Source organism: Camelus bactrianus, chromosome 9 (assembly GCF_048773025.1).
Source record: "Camelus bactrianus isolate YW-2024 breed Bactrian camel chromosome 9, ASM4877302v1, whole genome shotgun sequence".
In the NCBI taxonomy this organism is placed as follows: Eukaryota; Metazoa; Chordata; class Mammalia; order Artiodactyla; family Camelidae; genus Camelus; species Camelus bactrianus.
Genome location: NC_133547.1, coordinates 62,294,812 through 62,315,914, shown reverse-complemented (window position 1 = coordinate 62,315,914; position 21,103 = coordinate 62,294,812). Strand labels below are relative to the sequence as shown.

Below are 21,103 nucleotides of genomic sequence, written 5' to 3'. Positions count from 1 at the left end.
GCGGAGCCAGGCGGAGGCAGGGCCGAGGAAAGGGGTGGAGCCAATAGTAGTCTCCGGACGCGCGCGCGCAGGGTGGGGGGTAACCACTACCGGTGGCTGAGCTTACCGCCAGCCACTCAGAGGGCGTGATGGTGATCCCGTTAGTTCACTGGCTACTCGGGCGGGAAAACCCGAGCTCGCGCCCCTGCTTCGAGAACGCGCAGAGGGCGGGGAGGCTTTCTTCGTGTTTGGGGGCGATTAGGCTGCGCTCTCCTGAGGGATTGTTAGGGCAAGGCAGGGTGTTAAGTTTCTTCAGATAGTGGCCAGCCAGGTCCCCCTTAGTTTAGGACGAGAATGTCCTGATTCCTTGAGTGGATGAAGTGGATAGGTTTCCCTCTTTTGGGGAAAGGAGGGAGATGGGTCCCTTTCAGTTTGGAGCAGGAAGTAAAAACATATTACATTTAACTTGAAGAAGTGGGATCATTTACCTCTAGTTAGAGGAAGAGAGGCGGGTGTTCCTCATTCTGGGAAAAGGATGGGATAACTCAGTTTGAAGGAGGAGGTAGAAAATGTTAACTGCAGTTTTGGGGAAGAACTGGGGTGGGTTGCCCCTCAGCTTCAATGAAAAGTGGAAACGGTCCTCCCCAGTTTGGGGAGAGATAAACCAAATGCCCCCTCAGGTTTGGGGAAAAAGTTGGGAGGATCCGTCTTAATTTGAAGGGAATCGATTTGCTGGGGTTACCACGGTTTAGGGAAGAAGAAACATTCCTTTCATTGAGTCTCATGGAAAAGGTGAAAAGACTTCACTATAGTTTAAGGGAAAGGGAGGCCAGGTGCCCCCTCGGTTCGGTAGATGAAGAGGAACAGCCACCTCAGCCTGCAATGAGCTGGGCCTTGCGGTTTCTGGGGACGATAGGGACAGTTGTCTCACGGCTTTCTAAAAGGGCTCAATGCGCGTGCGCAGCTCTGGTTTAAGCTGGGACCCGTAGTGGGGTCTCAGGCTCCAGAGTGCCTCGCGGAGGGCGGCGGCGCACTGCCCCCTGCAGTCTGCTCCCGGCAGCGCCGGGGCCAGCTCCTGGTTGCCCGCTGCATTTGCGGTGGCGGGGCCGCGCCCCTCCCTGCTGGACTCCGCCCCCCGGACCCCCGACATTCCCGCGGCTGACTGCTACCTCTGGCGGGTGGGACGCATTGGTGCCCCTGGAGGACTGTGGCCGCTCACATCTCTGAATCCCAGTCGGGGAAGGTCTGGGGGAGCGGACTTGAAAGAATAGGTTGCAGGACTTGGGGGAAGGCTGCACTCGGGAATTTCCAGAGCCGAGACTGGTTTAGAGCGGAGGACCGGGCGTCCAGACTATAGACGCCCGGGGCAGGGTCTCGGAGTCCGGATCTAGTTTAGGGGTATCGGAGCCGGGATTGGGGGTAGCGGACCCCACGTGCCCGTGACGCGGGGGCGGCGGTAGGCGGCGGCGGCGGCGGCGACGCCGAGCCGGCGGCCGTGCGGTGCCGGGAGGGCGGCTAGGCAGGCGGCAGGATGCTGCGCGCCGCACTGCCGCTGCTCTGGCTGCCCCTGGCGGGGGCGGGAACGACCGAAGAGCCCACCCGGGAGCCGGGGTCGCCGGGTGAGCCTCCCCCAGGGTTGGCGCTCTTCCGCTGGCAGTGGCACGAGGTGGAGGCGCCCTACCTGGTAGCCCTGTGGATCCTGGTGGCCAGCCTGGCCAAAATCGGTGAGTGCGTGTGTGCGTGCGCCAGGGCCGGCGACCGCCAGCGGACCTGCCCCCAGCCTCTAGTCCCTAGATCCGGGCCGTCTTTTTGCAGAGTGCTCTGACTTAGGTGCGGATTCCACAAATCCGGGCTCTTACACTGTTCCTGCGCCGCCTACTGTGGATCTCCCTTCTCCCCTTCTCGTATGGAAGCCCTGAAGATTTGCCTTCTCGAAGCGCTGCCCCAGCTCTGCCAGACCCATCCCTAGACTCCTTTGCCCTTTCTCTCCCCTCTTCTCCTTGCAGTAAGCCCTTTGATCTGCCCTCTCCTCCACCATTCCCCAGGCTCCTAAAAGCCCCTGTCAGCAGTGAAGACGTGTGCAGCCATTGAGAGCATGGTGTTCTCTGGTAAACCCAGGCATCCTGGTCCTGAGGAAGTAGCCTTTCTTGGAGACCATGTCCAAGTGTCCATTCTCTTGGGATACTAAACTACCACTTTTCCTCTAAAGTTCCCCTCTGCCCCTCTAAAGATGTCCTCTTCTTGTATATAGCTGTGCCCCCCACCCCAATTCAGGTCTACCTCCTTCCCATTTCAAGGTATAAGAAACTTCCATTTATTGGGGCCTTAATATGTGCTGTCTGCACTAGATGCTTTCGTACATCCAACCTCCTTTAATCTGCACAATATTGAAGGTTGTGCTTCAGACTCCTTTCCTTGAATAGAATTGCTTTTCCTTGCCTCTGCCCCTTCTTCCCCATTTCTGAGCAGCCAGTGGTCCCTCCTCCCACCAGAGACCCTCCTCCCTCTCCCTGTTGTGCAGGCTCTGCTGTGGGGGTGACTAATTATAGCTGAGCATTGCCACTCACTCTCCATCTATGCTGGCACAGCCTGTACTCGTCTCACCAATACAGTCTTCATGTAGGAATCACTTAGCCTAGAATTTGCCCCCCACTTCTTCCAGGGACACAGCTGGGGGGACGGGGTGTTGGGCAGGAAGAGGAACTCTCCATTCTGCTGTGGCAGCCCATTAATAATGGCAAATGGGGCTTGAAATGTTTTCAGGAAGACTGGTTCTGTCAGAGAACAGGCTTTTGTGAAGGGTTTGGATTGCAGTGTTGGGGCTGATGCATGCTCTGGTGATAAGGATGGAAAAGGGTCCCTAAAGGTGAGGAGATGGGGACGATGAGTGTGGGGAGAGCTATGACTGAGCTCATCTTAGGGCCTGATAGCAATAAGAGCAAAGTGAGAGGAACCTCAGATTTGGGAGCTAAGAATTGGGTTTGCTGAGAAGTCTGTGAGTTGGAGAGTTCCTGTCTTGTTTAGGCTTTAAAGCAATGATTTGTAGTTTCCCCCATAAATCATAGTGCTTTTTCTAACTTGGATGACAGCTCCTATGGATGTAGAAGAGTCTTTTCTTATCAAAAAAAAAAAATCATTGGGATGGGGGAGAAGATATGTAGAGTGTTCAGAGATACTTTCCTCCAGCTTCACTGCTAGATTTTTTTTTCTTCTTTTATTCAACAAATATTTATGTAGATCCCACCATGTGCCAGGCATTTGGGTACAGCTTCCAAAGGGCACCCTCTTGGCACTGGGTCTCTCACAGCCTAATATTGAGGCTTCCCCCACTACCCACTACTCCAAGGATTGTTTGGGGAGAGGTGCTCACTCTGGTCTTAGGGCCTCAGGGAAAGCTAAGAGTTTATGTTAGGGGGCAAAGGTAGGAGTGGCAATAGTGCTAGAAAACCATTTCATATCTCCTTTTCTATGCACAGATCTGTTATTATTTTCCCCCAGAGTCATACTGAATTAACATTTGCTGAGATCCTACTATGTGTGTGACATTCTGCTAGGCACATTCACACTACATCATTTTATTCTCACCCTGGTGAGGGGTATTTTTCCCATAATACAGGAGAAGAAATTGAAGTTCAGGTACATTAAATAATTTGCCTGAGATCACACAATTAGGAAGCAAAGGAGCCAGAAGGAGAACCGGAAATCTTCTGACTGTTAAACCTGATGCTTTTTAAACTACTGTATCCTTAGTGAGCCAATATAATGAAAAGCACACTGGGCTATGAGGTCTACAGTGCTCCTATAATATGCATTATGGTCTAGCTAGGGAGGTAGGACACAATAATATAATAATAGCTAACATTTATTGACTGCTTACTATAAAGCACTGGGCTAAGTGCTTCTGAGTAGATTGTCCTTCTTAAACTTCACAACAATCCTATGAGATTACTGTTTTTATCCCCATTTTACTGATGTGAAAACTGAAAGTCAAAGAGGTGAAGTTATTTGCTCCAAGGTCACAGAACTAGTAAATGGAGGAGCTGGGCTTTGAACCTAGGCAGCCTGACTCCAGAGGCTCTGATTTTTATAGCTATGTTATGCATAAAAACATACCAGGTACTTGCTGAGGTTCAAATAATGGCTGTGGATAAGGGAGATCAGAGAAAGGTGAGGTCTCTTGAGGATGAGAGTAGAAGGCATTTGCGGAAGTGGAAAAAATAAGCAAAGGCCTAGATTGCCATGGCAGAACACTAAGAAACAGACAACCTTGGCTGCAGTGGAGGGTTTGTAGTGCTGGAGGTTGGAGATTCTAGTGTCCTGCAGGGGTCCACACCTTGAATAACCTTCTAAGACTGGGAGGTATTAGGCCAGTGTGTGTATGTGTGTGTGTGTCCCCGTGTCCGTCCTATAAGCTGATACCTCCTGCCCTCTTGCATTATAGTGTTTCACTTGTCTCGGAAGGTGACGTCTCTGGTCCCTGAGAGCTGCCTGCTGATTTTGCTCGGACTGGTGCTTGGGGGCATTGTTTTGGCTGTGGCCAAGAAAGCTGAGTACCAGCTGGAGCCAGGCACCTTCTTCCTCTTCTTGCTGCCTCCTATCGTGCTCGACTCAGGCTATTTCATGCCTAGCCGGCTGTTCTTTGACAACCTGGGCGCCATCCTCACCTATGCTGTGGTGGGCACACTCTGGAATACCTTCACAACAGGCACTGCCCTCTGGGGCCTGCAGCAGGCTGGACTTGTGGGTGAGTGACCCTAAGACCTGGACTGGCAGAGGGAGGCTTTGTCAGACTCATCACTCAGCTCCCTTATCCAGCTCTGAAGAGCCCGTGTTGACAAGAGCCATGCCCTGAGAGCTCCATCTCAGGTCCCTCCCACCAGGAGTGAGGCAGCGCTCCAGATGGGCCTTCAGCCTTCATTTAGGTTCTTGCTAGTTGAGTCTGGGCTTCTGCAGATGACAGCTGAATAGGCCTGGTTCCCAGCTGTGTGTGGGCTGCCAAGGCTGGGAGGCCTGCATTACTATTCAGCTGCCTCCTGCCCTCTACTACCACACTGCCACTTGCCAGTCTGGCTCCCCTGAGGCACAGCTCATCATTTCTGTGAGGGCTCTGCCCAGGCCATGTCAAGATGGTTTTCTGTTTTTATTATTATTTTTAATAAATACATATTATACATCCACAGGATGCAAGATACTACATTGGGTGTTCTCTCTTTACTCAACCCATTGACTCTTCATAGCAACCCTGTTAGGGTATAATTTGTCCCATTTAATGAATGAGGAAATAGAAGCTCTTAAACTCATTTGACATCAGGTTCAAGGTTAGCAGGAGAGGTCTGTTTTACTGAGGCTCTTTGCTTTCGGGCTGCCCTGTCCTGCTCCCTTCTTCCTCATTTCCTAGCCCCAAGATCTATTCAACCCTGAATGCCGATAATTTAGACTTTTTCCCAAGGTGCAAGGGGAGGTCTGCAACTTCCACTTGGGGACTCTAACCTGGTTTTCCTAATGTGTGAGCGAACTCTTTGGGGCAGAAAGGGAAGGGAGGACATCAGACCATAATAATAGTAATCCTAATAATAGGTAATATCTATTCAGTGCTTACTATGTATTAGGCACTGGCTAAATAAAGAACTTTCTGAGGTAGACACTGTTATTATCCCCAGTATATACATGAGGAAACTGAGGTTCACAGAGATTACATGACATGTTCAAGTCCCAACTGTAGTGGGTGCTTTTCATACTATATTCAGCCCTCATAGGTGGAGAGCCCCTCCCCCTCCTGCTGAGACTTGTGTGTCACATCCCTTAGGCTGAGAACCACAGGTGTGGGAGAAAGCATTTGCTTTTGTTCTCCTCCATAAAGCAAGTCAACAGCCAATTTCCACCTGCTGGTGGTTATTACTACTGTTGCTGCAGTTTTTATTGTCAGTGCCACCTTAGTTTTCCAGGTTTCATGGCTTTCTTAGCCATCTCCTGGATTAATTTTTGCAGCAATCTTGTGAGGTAGGCAGATGAGGAGGCCTACGAGAAGTCATGCGGCAATGACAGCACCAACACCACAGAGCTAGTAAGTGGCAAAGCCAGGCCTTAGGCTCAAGTCTCCTGACCTGCAGGCTGATGCTCTCTTCACCTTCCCAAGTCCTCTCTGAGTATCCTTGATTTAACAGTGTGGGTGGAGTCTGGGCTTGTCACAGAAAATGCTGTAGGTGACTCAGTACCTCACCATTTGCTGTCCCCAATCTGTCCCTCAAAAGCCCCTAGAGTGCAGGCTGGCTTGCTGGATTTCCTGCTGTTCGGGAGCCTCATCTCAGCAGTGGACCCTGTGGCGGTGCTGGCTGTCTTCGAGGAGGTGCATGTCAATGAGACTCTCTTTATTATCGTCTTTGGCGAGTCTCTGCTTAATGATGCGGTCACCGTGGTGAGTGTTCAGCCGGCTGCCATTCCCTGACCCCAGGCCGCTGTGCTCTGACCAGTTGGGTATCTGAGCAGGCTCAGCCCCTTCCCTGGGCCCCCTGGGGAAGAAATATGGTCTCCACTTTCCCCCTCTCCCAGCAGTCCCCATTGCTGCCTTCCCCCCTTACTCATGATGCTCCTCTTCTCACTCAGGTGCTGTACAAGGTCTGCAACTCCTTCGTGGAGATGGGCTCTGCCAATGTGCAGGCCACTGATTACCTGAAGGGAGTCGGTCAGTATCTCCCCTCTTCTGGAGGGCACTGGAGGTCTGCCTCCCCTGGGTTGCTGAGCCCCTGCCCCCACCATGTCAAGACAGAGGACGCTGCTTGGGGTTGCCTCACTCCCTTCCCTTCCCTATGGAGAAATAGGGCCCTGAGAACCTGAGAAGGAGGGCTTTCCCGGGATCCTGACCCCTGGGGAGTGCAGTGGGCATCATCCTCCACTCCCTGCCAGGCAGCAGTCTTGTCAGGCCGGGTAGGGTCTGGCTCAGGGGTCATGCTGACAACCCACTCCTCCCCCAGCCTCCTTGTTTGTGGTCAGTCTGGGCGGGGCAGCCGTGGGCTTAGTCTTTGCCTTCCTCCTGGCCCTGACCACACGCTTCACCAAGCGGGTCCGCATCATCGAGCCGCTGCTGGTCTTCCTCCTCGCCTACGCAGCCTACCTCACTGCTGAAATGGCCTCGCTCTCCGCCATTCTTGCGTGAGTCCTGGGCCCCTTGCAGACAGGCAGCTGGGAGGGGGCACTGGAGATGGTTGCCCCTCACATGGACAGAAGCAGGACCCTGAGGAGTTCATAGGTTTCCCTGAACCTTTGTGGCAGTGGAAGCTTCAAACTTCCCTGGGGAGAAACTAAACCTCAGGTAACTTTCTAGGGCCTGCCTCTAGACCTGTCCTGGGCACCCCAGAACCCAATCTTCCTCTGTCTGAAATGCTTTCTGGGTTTGGGCTGAGCTAGAAGTGGACTTCAAGGCCTGATGTCACTGGCTCTGGTGGTCACAGAACTCCAAAAGGTGCCTCAGACAGTGTGCTAGTCAGAGTATGTTTCTCCCGTCTTCCCCTCCAGGAGGCACCGAGTGGGAAGCCTGGAGATTCGGACTCTTTTATCCCAGGACCACTACTTCCTATCCTTGGACAGTCTCCATGCCTCCCTGGGCTTCAGCTCTGAGAATGTGACATCCTGTGATGGGCAACACCCTCTCCTGTGCATGCTCAAATCCCAGAGGCTGTGCTTCCTGCGACCCTCCTTACTTGCCCTGACTCTCCATTCCTCTCCCAGGGTGACTGTGTGTGGCCTGGGCTGTAAGAAGTATGTGGAAGCCAACATCTCCCATAAGTCCCGCACTGCTGTCAAGTACACAATGAAGACCCTAGCCAGCTGTGCTGAGACCATCATCTTCATGCTGCTTGGCATCTCAGCTGTGGACTCTTCTAAGTGGGCCTGGGACTCTGGGCTGGTGCTGGGCACCCTCTTCTTCATCCTGTTCTTCCGAGCCCTGGGTATTGCTGGCATGTTCTGCTTTCTCAGCCTCCTTCCTGCCCATCCTCCCAGCTCACCTCCCAATCTGAGTCCCCATCCTTATCAATTCCTAAGCCTCCTCTTGTTGCTCACCCCTCCCAGCCCCATGAGACTTCAGCCCAGATACTTGGTGCTGCCCACTCCCAGTGCCCTCTGCTCCCAAAGCCCTGCTCCCACTGGCCTCCTTCCTGCTATAGGCGTAGTCATGCAGACGTGGGTGCTGAATCAGTTCCGGCTGGTCCCTTTGGACAAGATTGACCAGGTGGTGATGTCCTATGGGGGCCTGCGGGGGGCTGTGGCCTTCGCTCTCGTCATCCTCCTGGACAGGACCAAAGTCCCTGCCAAGGACTATTTTGTGGCCACCACTATTGTGGTGGTCTTCTTCACAGTCATCGTGCAGGTGGGAGCACCCACAAAGCTGGATGGGGAGAGGGTCTGGCAGGCCCTGGGGGAGGCTTGGCGCCTCTGGGAGAGGGGCTCCTCTTCCTATTGGGAGATGCAGAGGCCTGACTTCCTGGACCTTGAGTGCAGTGAGGTGGGGAAAGACAAGCTGAAGCCTAATTATGGGGAGAAGAAAGGCGGCAGGGAACTGGACAGGAGAGGGCTCACTGGTTGCCTGTCTGTAGGGCCTGACCATCAAGCCACTGGTCAAGTGGCTGAAGGTGAAGAGGAGCGAGCATTACAAACCCACCCTGAACCAGGAACTGCATGAGCACGTGGGTAACCCCATCCCTCCACCTGTCCCTCTCTCCCTTCTCCTATTATGAGCAGAGTCCTGATGCGGTCCCCCTACCCACCCCCTTCTAGACTTTTGACCACATTCTGGCTGCAGTGGAGGACGTTGTGGGGCACCATGGCTATCACTACTGGAGGGACAGGTGAGGGAGCTGCCCCGAGGCTCCTTCAGCAGCAGCAGCCCCACCAGCTAGGGCAGCATGGGGCATGTGCCACACTTCTGAGAAGGGAGACAGCCAGGCTCAGGCTGGGTGACCTCTTCCTGAAGCCCTTCAGGCAGTACTGGCAGTACTGACGTCCCAGTCCCAGTCCTCTCAGGCTAAGACATGGCTCCCAAGGGAGGCCTGCCCAGCCCTGGCCTGCATGGTCTAGCATCTGCTGGACTCCAGCTGCACTTTACTCAGCTGTGTCTCTGATTATCTGCCTGCTAATGACATGAACCCTGTTCTAAAAACTCAGGACCCACCAGGACCCCGCTGCCCTAGCAACCAGGACCTTTACACATGTTCTTTCTACTTGAACGTTTTCTCGCCTCCATCTCACCTACTTAACCTCTGTTCATCCTTCAGATCTTACCACAGGCATCAAGTCTTTCGGGAGGCCTCCCTGACTAGGATAAATCCCTATCATACTCTACAATTATCCATTGCAGTTCTTGTTATAATTATAATTTTACAGTTATATGTAATAACTTCACTAATGTCAGGGTTTCCCACAACACTGGGAATTCCATAAGGGCAGAGACTAGCTTTGAAATTCTCCCTGACTCATGTCCATGCCAAGAGACATAGGCTGGCACTGCCAGTGCCTCTGCCACATCTGAGAAGGGCTAGCTGGCCAGGCCTTGGGGATGGTACTCAGGACCGGGCCTGGCATCCTCTGTAGGTGGGAGCAGTTTGACAAGAAGTACCTGAGTCAGCTGTTGATGCGGCGGTCAGCCTACCGCATCCGGGACCAGATCTGGGACGTGTACTACAGACTCAACATCCGGGATGCCATCAGCTTCGTGGACCAGGTGGGCCAGCAGCCAGTGGTGGGTGGGCAGGTGACTGTCAGGGCAGGAAGGGGCAACAAGCAGGCAGGTCCGAGTGGGGAGCTGGGAATTCCCAGCAGACGCCATGGTCTTGTGAAGTGCCAGCTGCAAGAACCAGCCTGGCCTGATGCTGATGTTCAGAGTCTGGCAGGCAGTCCAGAAAGGTGGGAAACAGCTGGACTTTGGAGTCAGCAGATGTGGTTCAATTCTTATCACTCACAGGCTTGTGGCGTTGGGTAAGTCACTCATCTTCTCTGAGCCTCAGTTTCTTCACTGTAAGAAAGCAGGAATAAGGGTACCTATGTCACAGTTTATAGATTCAGTATATCAAGTGCCTAGCACAGTACCTGGGACATCAAAAGAGCAAAGTGTGTTAACCATTGTTATTCTTTTTATTACCCTCTGACTGTCTGGGCCACCCTCCACCTGACTGCATCTGACCTTTGTCTTGGCCCCTGCAGGGAGGCCACGTCTTGTCCTCCACCCGGCTCACTCTGCCCTCTATGCCCAGCCGCAATTCTGTGGCAGAGACCTCTGTCACCAACCTGCTGTAAGTCCTTGAGCCCTCTTCCCCTTTCTCAAGCTCTTCTCTATTGAGCCTTCTCTCTGAATCCCTTCTGGGGAAAATTTGTGAGTACCTTTGCTTCTGCCCTTCCCCTGGCCTGGGCCTCCTGACCCCTCCCCAGCATGTGTTCCCTGCTTCCTGCAGGAGGGAAAGCGGCAGCGGAGCGTGTCTAGATCTGCAGGTGATTGACACAGTACGTAGTGGCCGCGACCGTGAGGATGCTGTGATGCACCATCTGCTCTGTGGAGGCCTCTACAAACCTCGCCGCAGGGTGAGAGCAGGCAGGACATAAGAGTTCTGAGGGGGAGCGTGGTCTGGGAAGGCCATGACTGAAGGCTCAAGAGGCAGCTGGCACCAGCTTGTGGAGAGCTATGGATGCCCAACTGAAGAGTGTGGGCTTCATCTTGTTTGTAATAACCTTTAGCTTTTTTGGAGAAAGGTTTAGCTGTTTGAGGATGTCTTCTCTGGTAGCAGAGTGCAGATCAAATTGGAGAGGATGAGTTGAGAGGCTGGGAGTGGCACTTGGGAACCTGGAGTGAAACACTGTGGATTAGAGCTGGGTGGTTGGAAGGGAGAGGAGCACAAACGACTGCATGATTGGCCGGGAAGGAGAGAGTAGGAGATAGAGTACACAGGGCTCGATGGGGTCACAGAGAGAAGCAGGAGTGCTGAGGAAGCCTCTGGGACCAGCCTGACTTGGGGGAGGCAGACATCTGCTGTAGGTAATGTCAGTTAGTCCAATGGAGGTCATGAAGCTGTGGGGTTGGAAAGGCTCAGCCCATCCAGGAGGGAATCTGTTGCAACCCCACAAGGGGGCAGCATGCCATTACCTTGAACCTTTCTGAAATGAGAAGCCAGCTGTTCCTATTCCGGGCCGCCTTAACAGTCAAGGCTGTTTCTACTGCTGAGACAGAATTGGTCTTTTTAATTTGCTCCCACTGGTCCTTATCTGACCCTCTGCAGCTCTGCAGAGTAAGTCTTCAAAGGTGTCAAAACAGCTCTCTTCCACACAGGCTTTCTTGCCCTCAGGCCAGAAGCTCCTGTCCCTGGTATGTCTTCTTTGGTCATTAGAAATAAGGCCCAGAATGGAAGCTGCTGCTCCGGCTGTGGTTGGCCAGGGCAGGGCAGAGGGGCTGTCTCACCTTCCTAGTTCTGGAACTTGCCATGCTCTTCCACAGCCCAGAGTCCCTCCAGGTCTAGCTCACCACCTTGAAGCCCCACATTGTCCTTACAATCAGGCAAACCCCGTGTCTTCCTCAGTTAATGACTGTGAAACCATGTCTCATCCAACCTGTTGGGGTTTTTGTTGTTTTTTGGTTTTGTTTACTTTTTCTCTTATGGAAAATTTCAGTCATTCACAAAACTAGAGAGAATAAAATAACTCTCATTTAACCATCACTCAGCTCCAAAAAATACCAATGCATGGTCAAATGTGTTACATTCTATTCCCCCACCACACCCCATCTACATTTTATTATCCTAAAGCAAACTCCAGATACCGTATATTCCCTAGATATTTCCATATGTATCTCTTAAGTTGCAAGAATTCTTAAAACAAACAAACCAAAACCATAGTACCATTATCACTTACAACAAATAACACTAATTCTCTCACTTCAAATGTCCAGCCAGTGTTCAATAATTATCTTTTTCCAGCTGGTTTGTTCAAATCAGGATCCAAATAAAGTCCACACTTTGCATTTAGTAAATATGTCTCTTTATTTTAAAAAAAATCTACAGTAGTTTCTTCTTCCTTTTTTTCCCCTCTTCTTATTTATTGAAGAAACTGGATACTTTGTCTCAAAGAATTTCCCATTTTATAGATTTTGCTGATTGTATTCTGGGGTAGTGGTTAACATGTCCCTCTATACCCTGTATTTCCTGGTAGTTAAATCTAAAGACCTGGTTGGATTCAGGAACATAATATTCGATAGGTGTACCATGTATTTCTTATTGTATCACATCAGGAAGTACAGAATGATTGGATGTCTGTGGATATGTGTGTATAACATTGGTCAGTGGGTTCAGCCCGACCAGTTCTTGTATAGTCAATTAAAAAAAAAACAACTGGAATAAGATTGTGCCTATCCCTGTTAAATGTCATCTTATTTGATTTAGCCCATCATTCCATCGTTTAGATCCCATGTCTGCCACCAAATATCTCCTCAGATTCACATCATGTAAAACTCTGCTAAGCCTGTTAACTTTGTATTCATCCAAATCAACACAGAACTGTTGAACAGGATAGAGCTGAGGACAGAGACCTGTGGCATGCTACTAAAGACTTTCCTCCAGACTGACATGGATCAAGCATTTTTGGGGTATGGTTGCTCAACCAGTTCTGAATCCACTTAGTTATGCCAGAACACAATCCATAATTCCTCATGTTCTTCACAGAAATATCATTAGAGAGAGACAGAAGTGTCTAGTATATAGTTAGAAACCTAAGATTATAGTTTAAGAGACAGATAAGGGCTGGAGATAAAGATTTGGAAGCAATCTATATTAGAGGTTTCCTCACCTTTGGAATCACCTGGAATTTTCTGGGGAGCTTGCTAGAATACATATTCCTGGCTTGGCCTCCTGGAGATTCTGTACTGTGGAATGGGGCGAGGAATCTGCTCTCATTGAGTCCCCACAGGAATTCAAATGCAGCTAGTCTGATGGCTGGTGTTTGGGAACCAGAGATATATCACTGGGCTAGCTGACACTGAGAGAGTGGATACATTCACTGGGGAGAGCATTTGGGGCGGGGGAAGGCAATAGCAATACTGAGGAATGCACATGGAAGTAAAGGAAGGGGAGCCAGCGAAGGACAGAGAAGAGCCCTCGGAGGGGCAGAAGCAGATGGTGTCTTGGAGGCCTGGTGTGGAAGGAGGGTTGGATGCTGCACAGAGGTCAGGCCAGCGCCTAACCAGAGACCCTGGTACTGATGACCAGGGAGAAGGCAGCACCGAAGAGTTGCGGACCCTGGAGTTGTATTTCTGATACTTAAGGAAGTAATAAGTATTAGGGAAAGCATCAGAACGTTAAGTGTAAAAGTTTGGCAGCAAAAGGGTGGCAATGGTGTCAACGGAAAGGCCTTCTTCAAGGAGGTAAGGACAGGAGCATGCTTAAAAGCAGAGGGAAGGGGCCAGTGGTGAGGGAGGGATTGAAGTAGAGGAGAGTGGAGGAACAGGAGGGAGGAAGGCGCAGGGAATTGATGGAGGCAGGAAGGAGTGAGCTGAGCAAAGAGGAGACTGGGGTTAGGGAGTGAGGGGCCTTGCGAAGGAGCTGGGCCCCTGCACCAGGAGAGAGCGGCACCTCTGGTGAGCGTATAGAGAGCAGATGGGAAGAGACTTGAAGGGAATGCTTAGATCTGGTTCAGGGAAGCAGAAAATATGAGGTAAAGGAAAGGGACCAGATTGGGGATGTGAGGCAGAACAAGATGATTTGGAACATGCGGGCAGTACTTTGGGGGATTACCATTAGGTAATGAAAAGGTTGCTAAGCAGCCAAGGGCAGAGGCAGAGACAGTCTAGGTGAGTGTGTAGTGGGCTTGATCTTTATGAGAAAGAGTTGGAAGTAGCAGGTGATGGGATGGTCCTGAATTGGGCACAGGTAGTTGTTGGACCAAGAGGGCCCAGGGTGTCAGGAGAGATAGTCATGGAAGTTTAAAGTGCAGCCCGAGGAGTCAGGGTGGTGGTTGCTGAAATGGCTAGCTTGAGAGTTCCACCTGGACAGAGTCCTGTGTAGCTAAAAGGAGGCAAATGGGCCAGGCTCAGATAAACAGAGGTGCAAAGAAGGAAATGCCCTCCTTGGTCTCATAATGCCCTCCTTGGTCTCATAATAGCCCCACAGGGGACCCTGTGTCTTGTCACTTCATATCAGAGAGAACTGGGAGCGGGCAGTAGGGGATAAGGAAAGTCAAATTTGGGGACTAAGTTCTGACATAAAGGAAAGTTTCTCCCCAGTGAACTGAGAATGGAGTCTTGCTGGGTCCCTATTGTACTATTTGTTTTGTGTAATCCATGGCTAGTTCTGGAAAGGCCTATGGTGGACATGGGGCTGTGGTCTGGGGTTCCTGTGGGAGGCCAGGGCACCCAGCCTTATGGCAGGGCGGGGCTGTCATTGGCAGTACAAAGCCAGCTGCAGCCGCCACTTCATCTCGGACGATGCGCAGGAGCGCCAGGACAAGGAGGTTTTCCAGCAGAACATGAAGCGGCGGCTGGAGTCCTTTAAGTCCACCAAGCACAACATCTGCTTCACCAAGAGCAAGCCACGACCCCGCAAGGCCAGCCACAAAAAGGCATGTGCTTTCTCTGGGACTCCCGTTTGTGGCTGGAGGCTGACGACACACAGTTTTGAGCTCCCAAGTGTTGGAATCCAGCCTGCGGGTTCCCCTAATGGATAATTCTCAGGGACTTGGGGGCTGCAGCAGTTTGGGTTCCCTTTTGCATCTTCCTGGAGCCCCAGAAGGGGAAGGTAAGGCCTTCAGAGGGAGATCAGGCTTCTGACCATGCAGTCACCTGCTGGGAGGCAGCAAGACCACCTACCAGGGGTGAACTGAGCAAGAGAAAGGCAGATCCCTTGTTGGGGGGACTCCCATGAGCTCCTTATTCAGCCCAGGCTGATGTACTGAGAGACTTTGTTGGAACACATCAGACTTGCCTGAGGGATCAAGGGATGGTAGAACCACTGGGATTGACACAGATTCCCTTCCCTGCTGTGTCAGGAAGATCTGTCTTCCTGTTGACCCTACCAGATGAGAGGGTTGGGGTTTGGAGCCTGGACCAGAGGCTTAGAGTTTTTTTCTTGGTCCTCAGAAGGATGGTGTGGCTAACACTGAGGCTACAAATGGGAAACCTCCTCGAGACCTGGGCTTCCAGGACACAGGCAAGCATGGAGTGGGGGTAGGGCAGAGAATGGAACGGGGAGGAAAAGGGCAGAGGCCCATCACCAGAAGCCTGAAGGACCTCCTCTGTATGGCATTCAGTGCCATGAGCTGGGGCTCTTCCCCTCAGGGATTAAATGGGTACACTTGACTTCAAAGCTGGACATGTTCTTAACAGTTATAAGACATTTGTGACTGGAGGAGTCTGATAGCTAACTACAGGTTACAGGCCCTGAGAACTTGGAGAGGGTGCCATAAAGGGGCAGCCTGGTCTGGGCCTTAAGGGATGGGTGGATGCTAGGTCCCAGCGTCCCTGTCTTTAAAACCAGGAATTTGGACAAGCTGCACACTGATGGGCCTTCCAGCTGGTGATGGGATCTGGGGCTGAGAAGGGAGCTGGAAAGTGATTTATTTCCCTTATGGCTTCCTCTGAGGGCCTGGCTTTCCTTGTTGCCTCCTTTGGCTCTGCAGCCCCACATCCCTTTCTGCTCAAGCTCCCAACCCCATAGGCCAGTGCTGAGATAGCTTTAGGACAAAGCACGTGCTTTGGACAACTGTGGACTCTGCCTGGGTGGACAGGGTCTGGCCTGGGGTTGTGCAGTACCAAGAGGCAGCTACTGGGCTGGCCACCCCCTCTCAGCTCTCGTCCCTGTCCAGCTGCTGTGATCTTAACCGTGGAGTCTGAGGAGGAGGAGGAGAGCGACAGTTCGGAGACAGAGAAGGAGGACGACGAGGGAATCATCTTTGTGGCTCGGGCCACCAGCGAGGTTCTCCAAGAGGGCAAGGTCTCAGGTAATGGCTTCCTCCTGCCCACCTCCTTCTGGAGCAAGCTGGAGCTGTGCAGTTAGCTTCCTCCCTTTTCACTAATGGCCTCTACTCCAGACAGTCCCTTTTCCTGTTTGCTCATGTATTCAAGCAGTATTTCCTGAGCATATCCTTTATGTCAGACACCTGACATACATCATCTGATCAACCCTCATGACAACCAAGATGGGGAAACTGAGCTTGAAAAGGGACTTGGGGCCTGTCCAGCATCACATAGCAGAAACAGAATTTGAACCTGACCTATGTGATTCCAGAGCCTTTTCACTGCCGTGCCACCACCCTTTACACTCTGGTGAAAAACTCGAGGTGACAAGCAAGCCTAACATCTATCTCTGTTGTGACCCATGCTCAGCACGCCAGCCTTCAAGTAGAGCCCCTGGTGAGGGTGGCAGCTTGACCTGGGGAAGGAGTCTAAATTCATTCAAATGGCATTACTGTGGATAAAAAACATGTATGTTCCCATATGTGGAGACATAACCCACTCATAATGCTGACTATCACTGCTAGTTGGCTTAATCACCCTGAAGTGTCTTTTAAAAAATATTTCATTATACAAAATTTAAAAATATACAAGAGACAGAATAGTAAAATACACTGCCATCTATCCACTACCCAGCTTCAATAATTACCTACTCCTAATCAATCTTACTTCATCTATACCCTCACTATGCCCCTCTCTTCATTGTGTTTCTTTGAAGCAAATCTCAAATATCATATCACTTTATCAAGAAATACTTAAGCATGTATCTTTAAAAGCTAAAGAGTCTTCTTAAAAAAATATAACCAGAGTACCATTATCATATCTAAAAATCTTTGTTATCAGATATCTGGTCAGTGTTCAAATTTCCCTGATTGTCTTAATATTTTATTTATAGTAGTTTTGTTCAAATAAAAATCCAGACAAGGCCCACACAGGGCATTCTGTTGATAAAAGTGTCTTTTAACCTATAGCAGTGATTCTCAAGGGGGTGGTGGTGGAGTGATTCCGGCCCCCCAGGAGACACTGGCAATGTCTGGAGATATTTTGTTTTCTCAACTAGAGAGGTACATTTGCAGTGAATGGGTAGAGGCCAGGGATGCTGCTGAACATCCTACAATGCACAGGGCAGCCCCCCACAACAAAGTATCTGTTCCAACCTGTCAATAGTGTCATTTGAAAGACCCTGATTTACAGGTCCCCCATCTACTTTTTCTTCCTTGCACTGTATTTACTGAAATAACCTGGTTATTTGTCCCAGTCTTTCCTTGTCTGCATTTTGCTGATTGCATCCCCAAAGTGTCATTTAACGTGTTTCACTGTCCCTTATATTTCCCTTAAGCCAGTTACTAAATCTAGATCAGGTTTCAGTTTAAATTTTTTGGTAGGCACACTTGATAGGTGGTAATGTTTTACTTCCTATTGCACCACATCAGGAAGCACACACCATCTGGTTGTCTTTTCGTGAGGCTGACATTGACTGTTGGCTTCAGCTGTTGTTAGCCTGATCCATCTGTTATCAAGTTGCCTGTCAGCTTTTCATCAGATGGTGTTAGCAGTCACTGGTGATCACAGCCAGATCCAACATTTCATTAGGGGTTGCAAAATGGTGATTTTATACATCTATTTTTTTTATCTGAATTTATTAGCAGGAATGCTATAAAAAAACTCATCAATTGCTTAATTACTTTGAGGTACACTTTACACAGGAAAGAATGGATAAATGCTTGAATTTTTCCTTTTATTTATCAGTTTTTAGGTCAGTAAGTTAGTTCCTTAGCATCCTCTAAAGGTGAACACTGAAGTTTTTGTTGTTGTTGTTGTTCTTGTTAATATTTAAAACAGTATTCCAGGTCTTTCAAGAGGTGGTTTTACTCTCAATCACAGCATCAATAGGTTTCATAATGTACTCAGTCAAGTTTATTGGATTGCTTGGGACTTTATCAACGAGCAGAGACATACTAAACACCTATTATATGCAAGGCATGGAGCTTGACTTTGGAGAGCTGCTCTTTCCCAGGTTTCCTCTTTCAGAACCTCAGACTTCCTGTAATGCAGCGGTCGAGCCTTCCATCCTGGCTGCCAGCAGTCCTAGGATTCTTGGCTCACAGTCCCTGTGCGTTGGCATCCCCTTCACAGCACAGCTTTAGCCTGTTAGGTTCGTGTGAGCTCACTCTCCTGAGCTCTGTCTCACCAAAGGGAGCTCAGGCAAGAAGCCCAGTGGCCAAGACTCGAAATCTTCACCCTGCTGCTGTCTCACCCTGGGATGGGGCTTGGCAGGATGTGGTTTAAGACGGGCACTGCAAGTTGGGTGAGGGCTGATCGTGGTTGGGTTTTTTGCTGCCTTGCTCCTGCTTTCTCTTGCTTTATTTTCATTTGTTCAATGGGTATTTGTTGAGCAACTGCTGTGCTAGGTGCTAGGTGCTAGGGACCCAACAGGGAGCAAAACCAGCTGTGGTGCTTCCCCTTGGCAAGCATGCATCAAATGACTGCACAAATGGATGCAATATGGCAACTGTGGAATGAACTTATTTATGAAAGCATGCTTATCCTTAAGAAGGATTCCATTGAGTTGATATGAGTGCATGTGTACTCTGTCTCCAGGGAGCCTTGAGGTGTGCCCAAGCCCACGTGTCATCCCCCCCTCCCCAACCTGTGCAGAGAAGGAGCTACCCTGGAAGAGTGGGCAGGGGGACCTGGCAGTCTACGTGTCCTCAGAAACCACCAAGATTGTACCCGTGGACATGCAGACAGGCTGGAACCAGAGTATCTCATCCCTGGAGAGCCTGGCATCCCCGCCCTGTACCCAGGCCCCCACTATGACCCGCCTGCCTCCCTGCCCAGTGGCTGCTGAAGAGCCCCAAGCCCCTCTCAACCTGCCTTCTGATCCACGCCTTAGCTTTGCCTTTCCCCCGAGCCTAGCCAAGGCTGGCCGCTCTCGCAGCGAAAGCAGCGCTGACATCCCCCAGCGACAGGAGCTGCAGCCCCTCATGGGGCATGGGGACCACACTCACCTTAGCCCAGGCACGGCCAATTCCCATTGGTGCATCCAGCTCAATAGAGGCAGCCGGCTGTAGCCCAGGGACCCAGGGAGGAGCCCCCATAGGAAGTGTTCCCTGCATAATGGGCAGAGGAGCCCACTCAGCCTGACATGGGGGGCCTGGACTGAAGTAGCAACTGGGCTCCCTTGGGGCTGGTCCTCACAGGGACCCTTTTCACCATTCTCTCTGCTCCCAACTCCTGCCACCTTCCCTTTCAGTAATGCCCTTACCCTGGCAAAAGACCCAGTCCAGAGCTTCTAGGGCCTAGCCCCTGAGATGTGGGTAGCTGATGCCTCTTCCCCAGTGGGTCCTCTTGGGGTCACTCTAGGCAGTTGTTCCTACCCCCAAAGCAAGGGCATCATTCCTCAGCTGCTGCTGGCCTTTCCTGCCCTCCACCCATTCCCCAGCACCAGCTCAAGGACAGTGCCCTGGCGGTAAGGCTCCATGGCACTGGACCAGTGAGGGGCTGGTTCTCAGAGGGACTGGGGTGGGAGGTGCAGGAGGCCTGAACCATGGGCTATGCTGCCCTGTTGGGTCAGCTACCCATAGCCAATTTGTTTAGGGCACTGGGAATCTGTCTCTACTTCTTGCTTTATCTCCTTCCCTTTGCTGCCAGTAATTGAGGCAACTGTTCCTCTTTTCCAGGACTAAGGCCACAGGGCTGGGCCAAGCTTCAGATCAGGGCTGCTTCTCAGCTGGGGTCACTCTGGGATCTGCTGCTCTGTGTCCAAGTCTGGACCTTTCAGAATCTTGGGTCTGAGTTTTCTCAGGAGGGTAGATGGTAGCCTCTGGGCTCCCACATTATCATCTTGTTATTTCCCAAACAGGAAAGGAGCCAGGTATCCCAGGGCCACTGCTCCATTGCTCTGGGGGCTGACTGGGAGGCAAGTGACTTTCCTGAGGTTAGCACCTGTCTTGTATTTTTGTACCTTGAACGTAAGACACATTAAACATTTCTCCAATGGATGTGTGTCCTGTGTCCATGTGTCTGGGGGTTCTAGGGGTGGGAGTAGGGGGCAACAGGGGCATCTGGTGAAGGAGATGGAAACTTCCAACTGTCTGCCCCAGGGATTCTGGGAGAGACAATGGAGCAGGGGCAGGCGTCCTGGGAAGGGCTATGAGGCCGTGTGGCCCTCCCTCCCTCCTCTCCCATACCTTCCCAATTTGTCACCTTACAGGAGGCCTGCAGTGGCAGTCCAGGGGATTGTTGTATTGCACAGGGTCACAGAGCTGGGGATCCACAAGACGGGGAAGGCCTACAGGGAAAGACATCTCAGAGGTCAGGTGCCAAGGTGTCCAAAGATGCAACCACCACACACTGGGACAGGATAAGCCTTCATTAAACACCTGGAGACAGGTGTAGGGCATATGAACAGAAGTGTCTGCACATGGCAGATAGGAGGACAATCTCAAGGGTGCTGGTTACCTTGAGTGTTTCCGATACAAATTGGGTGGCGTGGGGTCCAGAAACATCTAGGGATAGAAATCCCTAATAACAGCTGACTCAGATTCAATTCCCATTGTGCTGGAGGATTTTTAAAAACATACCTATCCATTGAAGCATAACATACGTACCATAAAATTTATCCACTTAAAATACACAGTTCAGTGGTTTTTAATATATTCACTGAGTTATGCAACCCTCACCACAATTTAAGTTTAGAACATTTTCATCATCCCCCAAAGAAATCCTGTACCCATCAGCAGTCATGCCTCACCCCCTGCCTTGCCCAAGGTAATTACCAGCCAGTTTTCTGTCCTTATAGATCTGAAGGACTCAACACACTGCAAAGGTTACAAATTTAGTCAACAAACACTTCTTCTATGTTATGCATCAGGAAGATGTGAAGAAAGAGTGACTTAGGCTTTTCCCTTACGTTGCTTATGGTTGGCAGTGATAAGACCTAGAAGTCCCACCTGTCACTCACTGGCTATGTTATCTTAGGTATGTTACATACTCTCTTTGAGCCCCAGGGTCTTTATCTTTAAAATGAGGTAATAATCATACTTATTTCTTAAGGCTGCGGTCAGAATTATATGATAAAATGAGAAGAACCTAGTATAGAGCCTGGCCCATGGTAAGGGATCATACACTTTTATCATCACTGGT

At 50.8% G+C, this 21,103-nt stretch overlaps 1 protein-coding gene across 4 annotated transcripts; it reads left to right on the top strand.

Moving 5' to 3' along the window:
• Positions 1-80: 80 nt before the first annotated feature.
• On the top strand, positions 81-19,957 carry SLC9A5 (solute carrier family 9 member A5). Of its 4 annotated transcripts, XM_074370597.1 has the most exons (16): positions 81-1,703; positions 4,421-4,723; positions 6,231-6,394; positions 6,583-6,661; positions 6,951-7,128; positions 7,705-7,925; positions 8,142-8,344; positions 8,571-8,660; positions 8,752-8,822; positions 9,565-9,694; positions 10,174-10,262; positions 10,422-10,548; positions 14,395-14,565; positions 15,083-15,152; positions 15,808-15,942; positions 18,557-19,957. In XM_074370597.1, exons 1-16 carry the CDS (start codon positions 1,511-1,513, stop codon positions 19,027-19,029), a joined length of 2,697 nt encoding a protein of 898 aa, XP_074226698.1. In that variant the 5' UTR covers positions 81-1,510; the 3' UTR covers positions 19,030-19,957. The 4 variants fall into 4 exon arrangements, with proteins under 4 accessions (XP_074226698.1, XP_074226699.1, XP_074226697.1 ...); XM_074370598.1 differs by lacking the exons at positions 14,395-14,565; positions 15,083-15,152; positions 15,808-15,942 and having other exon boundaries at positions 18,557-18,916; XM_074370596.1 differs by lacking the exons at positions 14,395-14,565; positions 15,083-15,152; positions 15,808-15,942; positions 18,557-19,957 and having other exon boundaries at positions 7,492-8,344; positions 10,422-12,364.
• Positions 19,958-21,103: the final 1,146 nt, after the last annotated feature.

What these genes read in the sequence shown, in the direction of transcription:
- SLC9A5 (XM_074370597.1), top strand. Translation starts at nt 1,511, where the DNA reads ATGCTGCGCGCCGCACTGCCGCTGCTCTGGCTGCCCCTGGCGGGGGCG. An exon ending in GGCCAGCCTGGCCAAAATCG is followed by an intron (nt 1,704 to 4,420) that starts GTGAGTGCGTGT and finishes CTTGCATTATAG; the next exon opens with TGTTTCACTTGTCTCGGAAG. An exon ending in TTAATGATGCGGTCACCGTG is followed by an intron (nt 6,395 to 6,582) that starts GTGAGTGTTCAG and finishes CTTCTCACTCAG; the next exon opens with GTGCTGTACAAGGTCTGCAA.